The 16,644-nt window shown below is 42.0% G+C and overlaps 1 protein-coding gene across 1 annotated transcript; it reads left to right on the top strand.

Annotated features, from left to right (window-relative positions):
- Positions 1-1,646: 1,646 nt before the first annotated feature.
- zbtb4 (zinc finger and BTB domain containing 4) lies at positions 1,647-13,378 on the top strand. The gene is made up of 2 exons (XM_055175851.2): positions 1,647-1,833; positions 4,969-13,378. Exon 2 carries the CDS (start codon positions 5,338-5,340, stop codon positions 10,069-10,071), a length of 4,734 nt encoding a protein of 1,577 aa, XP_055031826.2. The 5' UTR covers positions 1,647-1,833; positions 4,969-5,337; the 3' UTR covers positions 10,072-13,378.
- Positions 13,379-16,644: the final 3,266 nt, after the last annotated feature.

Genomic DNA, 16,644 nt, shown 5'->3' with positions numbered 1-16,644 from the left:
AAAAGTCAACGGCATATCTGCCTTAAGCTGTACTGTTGTGTCTCTTCTCGTGTCTGCAGAATCTGTAAATGTAACATGAGCTGCTATTTTAACAGTTTCTCTGGCCAACTGCTTTAGTCGAGCGGAGACTTTTATGCGTTACTTTGCGCTTACTTCCGCGTGTGACGTTTATCTTTCATACGCGGAGACATGCGCACATGGACAAAACCGTGAGAAAGCCGGTTAAGGTGTTTACATGCCACGCGAAATCGGCGTAATGAGCAAAAAAACTACCTGTGCCGATCGGTTTTTGCTTACGCCGTTTATGGGCTTTCCCCGATTAAAGAAAACCGATTTACGCGTTTACATGACCCCACGCGTTATCAGTTTATTAAGCATAATCAGCGTAAGACTGTGCATGTAAACGCACTCACTAACTAGGGTTTAAAAATGGGATCAGAAAGAACGTGACCTTTAAGGCAACCAAACATGCATTTTTAGTCTGGGACGATGCGTCCTGTCCGGGAAACCACCCCATAGACAACATTATAGACTATAGACTGACATCAAAACAAATTGACAGGCATTCTATAAATTCTATAATTCTCAGTTCAAGCAAAAGTGATCCTGCATGAATTTGATGTTTGAGATACAGACATCTCTGAATTTTTATTGCAGACTTTAGAGTCCAAGCAAAGTTTGAGAACTTATTCTTACTGAAACTGTATCAATGCGATTGCTACACCTGTAAATTTATATGGCCTGTGAAGAAAACCATAAGCAAAGCAAGGTCTCAGTTTGCTCTCTATCCAATCTCAGTGCTTTAATAGAGCCAACTGAGATACCAAGGAGATCTTATGTGAATTTATCTTTCCTATAACTTAATTTGGCGACTTAAAGCAGGGCACAGTGAACGTTTGTTCAACGCTTACAGGTTTGATTCTTTGTGTAATAGTGCGGAGGCCAAATCTGTTACAGAGGACGGTCTGACAAGCTTCTGGCTTCTCGTTCGGTCAAAGACGTCAAATGTTTACTCGTCTTTTCCACTGTCTCTTTCCGTGTCTTTGGTCAACGCAGTAAAGGGTAGAGAAAATGTTAACCGAAATGCATGCCCTTACCCTTCTCTTTGATCTCTCTTTTGACTACCTGCCTTATTTAAAGAGTTTCACCCAACTATGTCTCTCTCTCTCTCTCTCTCTTTCCACTCCACTCCTCTCTCATACTCTTTATCTCTTTCTCCTCCATGTCTCTATGCCCAAAGTTTTTTTTCTTTTGGCATGGCTCCTGTTTGTTTTCAGCCATTTTGGGGACTGGCAGTGCTCGTAACAAACTGCTTAAATGGCGTCCTCTCACTCGCACATTCTCTCCCTCGCTCTGATTCTCCCTCCCTTCCTTTCTATCATCAGACTTGGTGTATGTAGACAGTGTGCATGGTGTAAGTGTGTGTTTTATTCTAATGAACGCAAACGTTAAATTAAAAGAGATCTGGAATTAAAATGAGCCTGAGAATGGAAGAGGGGTGTGGATGAGTTAGGCTGTGGGAGATAAAAAATGCAAAAACAGCCCAGAATCATGTATCAGTGGCGAAGTGAAGTGTGAGAGAGAGAGAGAGAGAGAGAGGGAGAGGGAGAGGAGGGGGGCGAGTCAGAGTGCGAAACAGTCGATCCTGCCCTCTGTCTCTACATAACGCTGCCCGTGTGCACGAGCGCGCCTTTCCCTGTGTTCTCTCCCTCTCTCACTCACGCACGCACACGGGAACACGCAGACCAGGACACACAGACCGAGGGTGGGAGAGTGAGAGAGTGAGAGAGAGAGAACACATCGCAGCCGAGATGCAGCACAAGGTTTTTCAAGGTACGTTGTTGTGGTGCGCTTGCCTAGCAGAGAATGAGAGACTTTTTCCTCTGATCTATCTCTGTCTTCTTCTCTTCCTGCTTCTTGTACGTCTGTACCACTCTTGTGTCATGTCGATGTTGTTTTGATCCCATGTAATCACTAGAAATGAGTGCGTTTGCGTGAAGGTTTGTGTGCGTGCTAATCGAGGCCTGTCTCCCTTATCCTCGGCTGTTGTGGGTGAACCACGCAGTTCTTTTTCAGGGCTGGCGAGTCGCTCGGAGATGACTGTAAAATAGTGCGAATAAAGCTTTATGGAGTTTTGTATCATAATATCTACCTGTTGGTTGTAAATACGATATTGTGGAAAGTTCATATGATGAAATTATATAAATAATGAAGGACTTGCTTTTAAGATGGATCTCAGGCCAGTTTGCTTGCAACCAAGTGATGCACTGGGTTATGGAGTTTGTCCAGTTACCTTAAACCAGCATCCATCTATGTTTTATTTAGGCACGGTAGATGATATTATGATATTAACAACATATGAAATTATAAAATAGTTAAGTGTTAATTTCTTTTGGGTAGACCATACTTAATTGTACACCACAGCCCCAGCAAGGCCGTAGGGTCAGAGGTCATAAGAAGTAAAACAGCCAAGTTGTATGATTTTACTGAAGTGAATTTGTTTAAATGGCAGAATCAAATTAAATGACCATCACCGCTCAAGGTTTTAAATTGGTTAGACTGGATTATTTGATATTCATACGTTGAAGGCATGTTGAGCAATGTTTCTGAAAACAAAAAAATCGTATATGTTTGAATCTTCCTAACAAAATGGGTTAGAAACTCTACAGCGACATGGGCGAAGCAGGTTCAGACATGATCTTGAGAAAGCAACTTTAGCCAGGTCACCATGGGAGTATTCCCATTGCTTCTTTGAATGCAATTTCTCTTGATCATATTACAGCAACAGATTTATAGCAATCACTTGTTGAATTTAAACTCAGCGGACCATGTCAAACACAGGATGTAATACAGGCAGAATCACTGGTGCATGGCCTGTCATGCCAAATCACAAAATGTTCAGGGAAATTAGGTAACTAGGAAGAAAACTGGAAGCTACAATGATCCCAACCTCGCACCATCCGCCCTTCATCTCCCAACTGCTTCCCTCACTCTTCCAAAACGGCCTACTTTTGCACTTTTCCCCTCCCCTCATCTCTCCTCTGGCTGGCTTCACCATGCTTTTGGCCGGAGGTTGTGCAGAGTTCAGTATCCAGCGACAGCCCCCTTCTCACAGTCCGTCTTACCCCGGTGGGCCCCGTCGGAAACAGGCGGCCTTCACTGCTAACCTTTTGCACTGCCATGTAGTCCAATGAAGACCTTTAGCCCATTGTCCAACTTCCTCCGAGTTTGTAACCTGCACGGATTACATTTTGATTTACATTTATGCATCTGGCAGATGCTTTTATTCAAAGCGAATTACAAGGTACATTACACAAGGGATCAAACACGCAACCTTTTGTGCTACGAATGCAATGCGCTACCGCTGAGCCACACAGATGAGCACAAGCACAGGCCCATCCAAATAAAATGAGAATCTCCACCTTTTGGAAGAAAGCAGAGCAGCAAGTTGAGATGTTTACAAGGAGTCTTTCACATTTTACTCAATTTTGAGAGATGCAGACCCTTCAGCTCCAACTCTTTCAGTGGCATGTTTGAGTAGAGGGGGCAGTCAGAGGGGGAGGCAAAGGCCCCGTAACGCTTGGCCAGCCTCTTGCGCCAGGGACTGTTTGTTAAGAGGCAGTGTGTGCGTCATACGCGAAGAGAAAAGGAGGGCGAGAGGGAGAGATAAATAGGGACAGACGTTGAGAAAAAGAGGGGGTGGCAGATGTGTTTGTCCATTCACTATGTGAATGCCATGCAAAATTGTGTCATTCTTAGGCCTTGTTGTGTCAACTGATTTGACGCCATAGCAGTGTTTGCCATAACAAGTGCGGGACAAATTTAAATAGTGTTTATCTTGGATAGCTGCTACTTCATTATCAGAACAGTTATTTAAGCTCTTCCTATATACTTCCTGTCTGTCTAAATGTACTCTTATGTAACGTCTATTATTATACATGTTTTTTTGCTATGCTTCCTTTGCACGCTCCTAGCAGCTGCATTTGTTGTGTGCTGGGTAAAGCTAGCCGTCAAGCTGCTTGTTTACAGACCAACCAGCTCATAATGTGCCTGCACGCCTGCAAATGTGTTTGCATGTTGAGGGGAGTGTGCGTGTGCATGCGGCCGGTTGACTGCCTGTCAGTGTGTGTTTCTGTGCATGTGTGTGTGTGTGCGTGTTAGTGGCTGTTCATGTCTCCAGGCCTGGATCTCTCTTTCTTCTCCACCTCTCTCCAGTGCTCTGCCTGTCTCACGCTCACTCTCTCTCCCTCCTCCTCTTCTCTTTCTCTCTCTGCAATAACAGTGCTGACCTAGTTTCAGTGTGTTCAGGGCTGCTTGTGGAATTTTACAGAGGCCTGCCTAACTAAAACGCAGACAGAAAACCATGACTGTGGATTTTCACTGGTGTCGCATCATTACTGCTAACTAAGAAAAACTCTCTCAACCGAAACGGGCAGAGCAAAAGACCTGGTTATTAAATAAAGCTATATGTATGAACACATATTCATTTTCTACTATAAAACCCCAGGACCGTATGAACCATATGGCTAAATGCATTAAAAGGCTACAGTTGCCAAAGATCAACATCGGGAACCCTTTTAGATTCAACATGTATGGAGCACTTTGATGAGTATTGACATTATATATTACATTTTGTTGGGAAATTCTTGCATAAATCTTAATCATTTAAAATCCACACTTTCAGATTTTGCTGGTTTGGCATAAATTCAAAAACGAAAATGAATGCAACTCACCTTTTCAAATAAAGTTGCTTGTGTATAAGTACCATACTACCTGGCTTATTACGAGCTGGCTATATTGAATAGACAGTAAATCTGTTTTCAATCCTGATTTGCCAGCTGGCAATACATATTTTGTGTCACTTTCTTTTCTTCATTCTAATACTTTCTTTTGTGGTTGTGGATGTCTAATAGCTACAATGTGACATAAACAATTATTTCAAGACAATTCTTTTCTGTTCTCTTACAGGATTAATAGCGAGGTTATGGTGTCGGGAGAGGATGGCTGAAACCCTCTTCACATCTGCACAGCACTGTTGGAGCTGAATGTGCGTAGCAACCCTGTCCTGTTTCATAACAAGATAATCAAGGACGCACAATGTCACATACATCTGAGAGTCATTGTTTCTGGGCTTGACCTCTTTGAACTGCCGTCTTCTTGATCTGACACTCCTGTTTCTATCAATCATCAACTTCTGTGGTGAATATATATCTAAAACGGACACACTTTTCACGGACATTTCTTGGCCTTTGCTTGACTAGAGCCACACCTTATTTTCTAGTGCTCTGTTATAGACAAACTTCAGCCTTGAAGAGGATCTCAGAGGTTAAGGATTCAATGAAACACAGAAATAAACACATGAGAGGAGGCAGGATGGGAGAGGGCACGGATGAGGTAGATGATGGCAAAACTACGAGGATATCTCTCAGTTTTCCACTCAGCACTGGATTGCCTGGCTTTTCTGCACAGAGGCATTGCTCCTCATCCCAATCCCCTTCTTCTTCTGATGTCTGTGAAAGAGATGGTTCTGATGGCGCAGCATGGATAGGGGAGTCATTTAGAGACAAACAGTTATCCAGAACAACATCAAAAACTGACCATCTGGCATGTTCTTCCTCATCCTCCTTCCCTGTTGATCTAGCTTCCCCAGTCAGTAAAAACTGCAAGTCATCTCTGTCATTTTCTGTTGATGGTAGCGGATCCCGATACCCAACACCTCCGTTACAACACTCCAATAAAATGGACTATTCAAAAGAGACAGCTGGGGTTAGTCTCAATAATGGGTACAAAGAGCATTCAACAACAGAAACAGCACACATCCTTTTCAACCTCAGTGCAAGAGCATACCAAGACCAGAGTATGAAGGATACAGAGAGTTCAAAAGGCAAAAAACGGAAGGCCAACAGCCTCCATGTTGAACTGAGCCTTCCTCTCCCTAGCATTAACCCTCATTCATCCTCATCAACCCCTCCTCCTTCCCCTTCGCCTGTCTGTCTTGCGTCCTCCCCCTTGACTCTCCCTGCTCCATCTTTCCATGACTCCTTTAGGGCAGTGCGGAAGCCAGAACTACTATGTGGGGTGTGTCACCGTCTGTTCAGTACTGCCTCGTCCCTCACTGTCCACATGCGTCTCCATCGGGGGGGACGAGTACTCAGCTGCCGCCACTGTGGCAAAGCCTTCATCCATAATAAAAGACTGCAATCCCACGAGGCCACCTGCAGGCAAGGGCTGCCAGCTTTTCCAGTTGAACCCAAAGAGGAGCCCCTGGAAGGGGGTGAAGTGGAGGGGGAAACAGCAGATGAGGTTGCAGAGCCAGAACAGCTTGGACAAGGAACAAGGCCTGGCCGACCTATAAAGAAAGTACGAGACCTTCATGGCCATCATGCTGGAGAATTGACTTGCGAGGATACCCTAGGGGAAGAGGATCACTTTGTAAAAGTGGTGGATGGACATATCATTTACTTTTGCTCTGTGTGTGAGCGCTCTTACATGACTCTGTCCAGCCTAAAGCGACACTCCAATGTGCATTCATGGCGACGAAAGTACCCTTGCCACTACTGTGATAAGGTGTTTGCTCTGGCTGAATATCGCACCAAACATGAGGTGTGGCACACTGGTGAAAGGCGCTACCAGTGCATATTTTGCTGGGAGGCATTTCCTACCTACTACAACCTTAAAACTCACCAAAAGGCTTTCCATGGCATCAACCCTGGACTGATCTCAAGTGAGAAAACAGCTAATGGTGGCTACAAACAAAAGGTCAATGGTCTTAAGCTGTACCACTTGCTGCCCATGCGCTCTCTAAAGCGACCTTACAAAACATATACTGAGCCAATGGCTGATGGACTACTTACATCAGGTTCATCAGTTAGCCTGCCTTTATCTCTGGATGGGAATCTCCCCTCACCTCTGGACACAGAGAAATTGGAATCGTTCCTTAAAGATCTTCAAACGGCAGACATAAAGACTGAACTTGAGGGATTTCCTATTAGGGTGGGTGTAGAGCAGGGTAAAAAGCTAGGGGCTTCCCTAACAGATATGGAAGTACCAACAAAAAAGACAGAGGGGTCAGATTTACGGCTGTCATGTAGTAGCAATGGCAAAAGCAAAACCCCAGAGTGCCCAGAAGGAGCTGTCTCATCAGTCATTACGTTTGCACACAGCAAACCCTCGGTTATCATGCACAGTACTGCAGTTTCTTCCTCTGTCATTGTACACAGAAACAAGACGTCCTCTGACGAGAAAAAAAGAAGTCCAGAGACTAATGCAATTACAAAGAAAGCTCCGAAACAGTTAAAAAAACAGAGAGAACACACTGAAGCATATAAAGAGTGGAATGCTGCCAGTTTAGATCCAGAGGTTCCAAAAATCAGACAGTCAACAGAGAAACTTCACAAGGGACGGAAAACTCATAATAAAACTGAGTCAAGTAAGACAATACCAATAGCGGTGGGGTCAGATGTCAAAGGCAGTGGACCACTTTGTCAGATTACTGTGCGTATAGGGGAGGAGGCCATTGTCAAAAGGAGCATTTCTGAAACAGACCTAATGAGAGACAAAAGCGCTACACGGAGCAAAGGCAAAAAGAGTAACCTCTCACAGGACGACGAGAGAGAACAAAGGCACACCCATCATCATCAACGTAAACACCGCAACTCTAGCCAGGAAGGAAAGGAGGGGGAGCCCAGATGGAAAAAAACTAAACTGAAAAGCAAGGTGAGGAAATATTTCTTCCGCCAGGAGGTCAGAGAGGATAGAAATGACCATGATGTGGAGGACAACCTGTGGAGGCCGTACTACACGTACAAGCCCAAGCGGAAAGCCCTTCATATGCAGGGGACTAAAGCTTGGAAGCGTAAAATACACTTCAAACGGTCCCTGAGGCCGATAAGAAAAGCTGAGAGGTTCCTGAAAAATATGAATAACGAAGTTGATGGGCAAGATGGAGATGACAAAGAAAGACAAGAAATAAGGAAAGAGCAAAGAAAAGTTAATGATCTACAGAAAGGTGAAAGTGAAACGCCACACTTTTTGCCTGTCCTTTCAAAAACAGAACATAACGAGAAAGAAAAGGCAACTCCTGGAAAATCTGATCTCGTGCTCCCTTCAATTGTTCCTCAAACTGCACTTAATCCTCAATACACAACATCTTCTATAATCAAGCAACGGTGGTCAGAAAGTCAGGCCTCTGAGTGTGGAACATGTGGCTGTTGGTTCTCCAGCCCAAGGAAGCGAGATAAACATGAGCTGACACATCTATTTGAGTTTGTTTGCATGTTTTGCAGAGCTCCTTTCTCCTCACAGTCAAAGTTAGAGGAACATCAGAGAACTCAGCATCCCAAAAACAAGCCCCCGTCTGGTCCTACATTATTTACTTCCCAGTCAACAAGAAAGGAAGTGGAAATGAAAGATGATACAAATGGAATGGACAGACAGCACATAGAAAAAGGCAGCCCAGTTCGCTTGGGCAGAAAGCCTCTGATCAGATATACATGTTCCCAATGTGATAAGGTCTGCAAAACCTCTGCTGCACTCAACTGCCATCTCAAGCGACACGAGCTAGGCAGTTTAACTGAGGTTGAAGACTCAGAGAAAAAGCAAAACATACCAAGTTATACATCTTCTGTAGCAGAGTCTACACCAAGCAAAGATTTTAATACCAATACTGAACAAGTGCAGCCTGTGTCTGTCATATATTTTTCAAAACAAGACTATCATATCACTGACAACCAACTTGGTGAGAGGATGCAAGAACACCAAAGAGTCAGCAATTGTGAAAGCCCCAAATTGGCATTCAATGAAAAATCCCACAGTCCACAGTGTGCACAGTTCTCGCAAGTTATACACAGACCCACATTAGACAGGTTTGAGGCCATCTCTCCAAACCCCCCTAGTGTACTAGTAATGAATAGCTCAGAGTGCATAGACTACAGGACACCAGAGAAACAACATTTAGACACATTAGATCAACAGAATAGAAGTCCAGTGCCGAATGATAGGCAAATGCAAGTTTCCCAAAAGCTGACAGACCCTCAGATTAGAAGAGAAACAAGTCCAACCGGGCCCATACCTTTAAAAACAGTCAGAGGTGGTGTGCTTAGCCAAGGAGTGGGAACAGTCACACAGAGAAATGGTAGCGTTATTCAGAATGAAGAATTCAGTGATTCGCAAGATGCTCAGGATCTACGAATTTTTTCTCAATCCAGTAGCCAAGCCCAAGATTTATCCATGCCAACAATACTAGCAAAAAAGAGGGAGCTTGATCAAAAGATTACACATTCATCCAACCTCTCAAAAGAGCAATCACGCAATAAGGAGGTATCATTGCTAGTGCCCAAAGAGGAACCACTCAGTCCTGTACCATCTCCTACATGCTCTGTTATTCAAACCACTCCAAAAGGACCTTCTCAAAGGCACTCAAAGTCACCATGTCACTCCCCAGGACCTTTAGACCTACAGTTGCGGCCTCAGCTTGACCAATCCCAATCACACAGAGGAAGGCACAATACAGCAATGCAGGATCTTATATTGCCTGTAAATTCAGTTGGGGCAGGTGATCCTCCTTCTTCTCAAGCGCTGCTGCATTCACAAGTGCCCACAGCAGAGCCTGAAGCAAAGGACCAAACCTCTGTCACTCCCACAGAACACCACATGGCCTCCGGCTATCCTGTCCAGGAATTTACTCTTCCCTTAATTATACCAGGAGGGTACTGCTCTGGTAAAAAACAGGAGGATCAAATCCTGATGTCTTACCCAGCTGGACCCTTACCATTTCCGCCCCTTGGGAAGATGGTACCCCATTCCGACTCAACTAAACTGCCCTTTTACCATGACCCCTATCACCTACTATATGGCCCACAGCTACTGCCATACCCCTACAACCTTGCCGCCCTTCCAATGGCTCTAAATATGATGGCATCAGGAGACAAAGAGCCCTTGCCCTTTTTGCCTTTCTTCAACTACGCCGCTGCTGCTGCTCCTTTAACAGGCACAGTGCCCCATCCTTTAATGTTGAACCCCAGCCTATACAACAGTGGTGGCAGCAGTGGCACAAAGCAGGACAACCCATAAGTGATTACACAAAGGCAGCAAGGGAATACATCTGCAACCGCTGAACAGATCTTTAAGAGTGGATATTTTGTTTTCTGTTTGTTAACTGAACACTCTAGCACAGCTCTTATCTTTTGTAAAGCGACAAACGCATAAATAGGAATCAAATGTGGTGGAAAGATGGAGAGGTGTCTTGATGACAGAAAGAAGGATGTAAGGGGGTAAGGAACAAAAGATACAACAACCCCTTTAGGCACTGCAAACAAAGATGCACCTCCAACACACCACTTTTCTGTAGAGTTTAAAGCTCGGATTTCCATCCTCTTTGAGTCAATATGATATAAAATGTGAACAATAACAGCTAACAGGATTTGTGTTTTGCAAAATGAGTCGGGCCTGCTTTCCATAATAGAGACAGTATAACAATAATGATTATAGTAATAGTTATGTTAATAATACTGCTTAAAGTAATAAAAAGGGGAGCTTTCTACTGAAAGTAAAATGCTATTACCGAAGACATTCAAGACACAGAAAGAAAAGGCAGCAGCAGTTTTGTATGTGTGTGTGTGTATTTGTATGTGTGTGCATGCATGAGTGTGTCCAGTGTGTGACTGTGTCTAGCGGTAATGCAATTTGGGGTAGATCATAGTGTCACACTTACGAAATCAGTACTTCAGTCATGTGTTTCAGTATTTTGCTTATGTGTGCCTGCAGGTTTTTGTATGTGTTTTTGTGGGGTGTGTTGGGGGTGTAGGCATGCACAGTTAAAGTCATATGTGCTGCATTAGCCTTGGTCAGTTCCATGGAAGTTCGCATAAAAACATCATTCCTGGATAAATGTTATAAACTTAATAGGTCAGTAAATAGAGAACATAGATGAAGCTCTTCTTTCGTCAGTCATAGCATAGCATCTTGATGGCTTAGCTACGTGTCATTTGGATTAAACATATTATTATGTAATGCCTTCACTAACCAGGATCATCATGACAGGGTCGAAAATATGGTGATGAAGAATCCACCATACATTTCACCTGGTTGTGTACAGTACAGTATAGAGGCAGATTGTGCTTCAAATAGTTTGGTTTGTAGGATGTGGGTATATTAATCCTTTTCGATGATCACTCATCGAACGCTTACGAAATATGTCTGTGTACTTCCGATACTCCTGCCAACCGTTTCATCTCTTCCAGCAACATACAAGAAATGTACAAGTCGACTTCATGTTTAGTGGCCTTCTCCTCCCCACTGCCCCCTTGTGTCCACCAAAGACACTCCATTCACTTGACTCGATTTGAGACAAAGCGAGAGAAACCAAGTGAGATAATGAAACTGAGTAAGAGAGCATGATGAAATGGGAGCAAGGCAGTATGATAGCATGAATGAAGCTTCCTTCATAAAGATAGGGAGAAAAGTAGTTTTGTAAAAAGAGATGTATTACAAGGAAGCCTTCTATTGGTTAGTAGATTCTCTCTCCTCCCCAGCAGAAAGAAGAGAGGGAGAGGATGTAAGTTAGTTTTGATGCCCATGCAGGGCCTGCACTATGGGACTTATAGCACTGGAGTGACTTAAACACTCCCTTGTACTTTCTTGTTTTTTTATATCTTTTGTTTTTCACAATATTATTTGTTTGATTGACATATTTTTCCCTTTTGGTAGAGTGAGACGAGGCTTGCGCTTGAAGATTCTCGTTCAAGCGCAAATATGAATGTACTTTTAGTCATGAGGTTAAAAGACAGTATAGTAGATCATTTCTGTATGCTGACTTGAAAAATAACATGTAATATTGAACCGCTATGAGGTATACATATAAATATATATATATACAGTAGTCTTAGGGACATGTCAAGGAAGTTGGTTTCAATATAACCACAACGCATGAGCAACAATAGCTTCTTCAGTATCTGCAGGTGTTGTCACAAAACTCTCAGTTTTCCTACATACGTGGTTCTTCATTTGACTCTGTTTCTTTTCTCCCGGAGGCATGTCCTCAAGAGAAGCCCTCAATATCAAAATTTCAGACCTAAAACCAAAAAGAAAAGCTTCTGTGTTGCCTTATTTCTTTTCCCCAAGCACTACAGATGTTTTCCAACAAGCACCTCTTTCTTGTCCACACACCCTTTCCAACGCTATTCTCAATATTTTACCTTATCCCCTTGAAGTGTGTCTGAAACTGTGCAATGTAGCAATAGCACTGTTCATTTCCTGAGGGTAAAACACAATGCAATGAACAGTTGTGGATTATGTAGCTGCACTTGGGTGTGTGTGTGTGAGAAAGAGAGAGAGAGAGAGGGTGTTTGGTGGTAAAAGAAACCAAAATAATACAAATCCTTGATGGTTTACATCTTGTGTTCAGCTTATTTTTGCTGTATTTATTCCCCCATGACATCATGCTATATGAAACATAAATGAATCAACTAGCTATACCGATGAGTTTAAAATGTTAAATTTGTTAATTTATAAATTACATTGGCAAAATTCTAAATTTTGATAAGTTTTGATCTTTAAACAGCATGTAAACCAAACATAAATTATAATTTTTAAATTAGAGTCATTTTAAACTGGTTTTAAATATTTAAATTCAAAATTCATCAGCTGATGTTTACATAAAAGATGCCTTTTTATTTAAATAAGCTAAATAGAATATGCACATAATCTGAATGCACCTTAGAAAGCAAAATTTGTGATACCATTTTCTATCAAAACATTCTTAAAAGTAACATCATAATGTGTTCTTATGTTCCTTGTCCATCCATTAGCAGCGAACATTGAGACATTTAAGGAAGTTCAGTGGATAGTATTCAGCCCTACATTTGAAATATTTCATCAGCATCTGGATAGACTACTGAATATTTGCACAGAACTATGAATAAGAAGTTATGCTTAGAGCCAGATGTTTTGAAAGATGTACAGCAGATCTGTCCACTGGGTTTATTACACTACCTGAACTATAAGGAACACCATAAAGTCACACTAAAGTCTTCAAAAGAGGCTTTAATTGTGAATTGAAATGGGTAAAATCTACCAGCTGCATATGTTCTGCACTTGATCATAGTTGTAGGCATGTGACCAAATTGGTATTTTTGTGAAAATGTAATATTGTGCCATTGTTATAGAGGTCCACATTATATTTGGGCAGTTAAAAAAGTGAAATGTTTGAAGTTTCTTTGTGTCTTGTTGACTTTGTGACCATTTAATACTGACGTTTGTTGGCACACATTGCCAATTCAAGTATACAATTTACAGTTAATTTCTTTGCTCCTGTTCTCTTTACTCCCTCTGTCCACGCTACAACAATACAAATAAAGTATTAACCTGATGACGTGCAAAACAGCTTCGAATCCATTATTTATGTGCAGTGGCAAAACAGGACGATATTAAAAACAACATACAAAAGAGATTGTTAAAGTGCACCTATTTCATTTGCTAAAAATTATGTTATTTTGTGCATTTAATATAATACAATGTCTTTAGGTTTATGGTAAAAAACGTGCCACATAACGTACATTTTTGTGGCTCCAGATGTACTGCTTTCCTCAAACACATTTTTGTGGTTTTGTACAAAAATCATGATTTTTTTTTTTTGAAAAGCGCTGTGTCTCTGATTGGCCAGCTAATCTGTACGCTGTGATTGGCCTGAATTCCTCTGACGTCAGGCGGAAATGTGACGCTCCTTACCATGTTTAAAAGATTCACTCACAATGCAATGCTAACAGGAGTTAATTTACAAGCTGTTAGTCCAAGCGGGAGGAATTATGATAATGTCGGTCTTGTCTACATTAACAGGCCCAGGAAGTGAACTGTTGCCTAAAATCCGTGTGTTTGTTGTAGTCCAAGAAGAGATTTACGTTGGAGACAATAACTCGCGTCATAGTTTATTTTGGGGTTTGTACCTTTTGCATATTGTTAACAGGTCTAATGCACACTTACACACCAAAAGAAATGTAAAATCGTGAATTAGACCATATGCTCTTTAACATTCATAAGGCCCTATTTTAACGATCTGAAACGCAAGTGCGAAGCGCAAAGCGCAAGTGACTTTGTGGGCGGATCTTGGGCGCTGTTGCTATTTTCCTGGCGGGAGAAATAACTCTTGCGCCAGGTGCAAATCAATAAAGGGTTGGTCTGAAGTAGGTTCATTATTCATAGGTGTGGTTTGGGCGTAGCGTCAAATAAACCAATCAGAACGCTATCCAACATTCCCTTTAAACGCAAGGGCGCAAGTTCCATGGCGGGTTACTATTATATGACAGATTTACCAGGCGCACGCCAGAAGCGGTTCACAGCCGAGGAGACCGACGTTCTTGTAAGAGCAGTCAAAGACAGAGAAGTTGTTTTGTAGGGGGTTGGGGGAAACCCGCCCAAATCAGCGTAGGTTACAGGCGTGAGAGGAAATACCCACAATTGTCTCATCAGCTGGCATCCCCATCGTTGCGCCAAGCGCTACAATGATGTCAGGAGACGGGGGAATCCCAAGCTTGCCAGCATAAATCGGGCACGCCGTGTAACGGGAGGTGGATCTGCCTCTACACATGACCTGACGCCAGCAGAGGACATCGCTGCGTCCACCCTCACCGAATAAAGGGTTTGGGGGCTTTGAAATTGGACCCAAGAAACGCAAGCAAGGTCCAACCCCAAAGTACACTTACAAATCAAGTTCATATACTTTAAGGTTTCTTATGAAAACATTTTAATTATTATTTACATAAAATAAACGTAATACAGCCACACAACAAACTTATGAAAATATTTTAATCCTTATTTGCATGAGAATTTTTTAACGCAGCCACACAGTGAATAAAAACTATCACCACAATGCTCCCCACTATGATTTCTCTTATCTCATGTGTTAATATTTTTTATTGTAACAATTTATGATTTGCAAAAATAACTGTTGCATCTGTGTAGATTAGATAAGCAAAGTGTGTGCGCGTTGTGCACGCTATACATTATGGTCAAGCATGCGCCCTTAAAATAGCACCATGAACCATGCGCAACGCGCCACTGACTTTAGACTAGTTTTTTAGGTCAGTGGCGCAATTGTTTTTTGAAACTGCAAAATAGCACCAGGGATGGTTTGCGGCGGAACACGCCTCCTTTTTTGCACTGAACCGCCCAGGGAGCGCAAGTTCATTCCCTAGTTTGCCGACGTGCGTCTGTGGAGGGAAAAACCCGCTGTGCGCCGGTGAAAAATACGCATGATACATGCGTCACTGACAAAGTCAATTGCGCTGGGTGCAAGATAGGGCCCATAGAGTGCCTATACATTTAAGTGCGCAATATAACATGTGTTCATGTTGATGTGTAAAAACGCGGTATTTGTCTGTATACGACTGTTTTCACTGTCCTCAAAACGGGCTGATGTCTTCCTTATTCTATTTTTAAGTCCCTACTTCAGAAATACGAACCGAGTTCTGATTGTGTAGTTTGTTTAGTGAGTTGTGATTCGATAGCAGCTTGGCTTGCCGTTAGCTTAGCTGGCAACTGGCGTATTCCTGTTGGCGGAGTTTAGGCAAAAAACTGGTTTTCTGACGTCATTAAAGCAGGAAGTAGAGGCCTGTAGTTCAAACCGGCCATTCGCAGTAGGCTTTAAAAGGCGAATTCTGTTAATAAAATATATCGCCTGGCAGTGAACTTTGAACTTTATCATTTTTACAGGTATTATTTATGCTATTATAGCAACATTACACACTAACTAGGGTTAAAAAATGGGATCAGAAAGAATGTGACCTTTAAGTAAAAATTTTTTTCATAAAACACTATGTTAAAAAGATTTGTGTTTAAATCAACACTTAAAGCACAGAAAAAAATACCTCAAGGTTTCGCTGTACCGGACAAACAAATATTATTCACCTTTCAAAGTTCATTTGTTATGTAATCAGACACTTTGGTGAATTTAGGTTGGGGACAGGTGAAGTCTAATCTTAATACTTCACCTATTACAGAAAAATATTTATAAACGTTGCTAGAAATCTTACTGTAATAAAATTTAACTCAGCTTGAGCTAAAGTTATGTACTATGTACTATGCAGTGCGGTCTAGCAATTTATTCTGTAAATCTGATACATATAATTTGCAAAGTCTTACATTGTGTGCTAAAAAACTGAAACAAAGTAGCCCCATATTTTCTTTCAATTTTGCAAAAATATATATTCGCGAATGCTGGGTATTGGTAGAAATTTGGTCCTAGAGTATCCCAACACTGGATATGTGAATGCCTCCCATTTCTGACACACCGAATATATACTTTTGGTAAAAGATTGCATCAAAAAGGTCATGGGTTTACATACTGATCTATAGATTGAATGCATTGCAAGTTTCTGAAAGCATCTATATGGGCATAACAAACATTTAATAAAATACCAAAAATATTACTTACATTATACACTTGTAAAATAAATCACCATGTAAATCAGCACACAAACCTCCCACGCTCAAAAAACAAGTGGTGAATCGATATTTTGAGCTGTGATAACATTCTCAGTCTCTGATTGTAGTTTACTCTCACTTCACAGAGAGTGAGAGAGAGAAAGAAAGAAAGAGAGAGAGAGAGAGAGAGAGAGAGAGAGAGAGAGAGAGAGAGAGAGAGAGAGAGAG

The sequence above is a fragment of the Misgurnus anguillicaudatus genome, chromosome 4 (genome assembly GCF_027580225.2).
Source record: "Misgurnus anguillicaudatus chromosome 4, ASM2758022v2, whole genome shotgun sequence".
In the NCBI taxonomy this organism is placed as follows: domain Eukaryota; kingdom Metazoa; phylum Chordata; class Actinopteri; order Cypriniformes; family Cobitidae; genus Misgurnus; species Misgurnus anguillicaudatus.
Note: the sequence above shows the minus strand (reverse complement) of the source record. Positions and strands in the feature narration are given on the sequence as shown.

Excerpts from the sequence above, each read along its gene's own strand:
- zbtb4 (XM_055175851.2), top strand. The coding sequence starts at position 5,338 with ATGAAACACAGAAATAAACACATGAGAGGAGGCAGGATGGGAGAGGGC.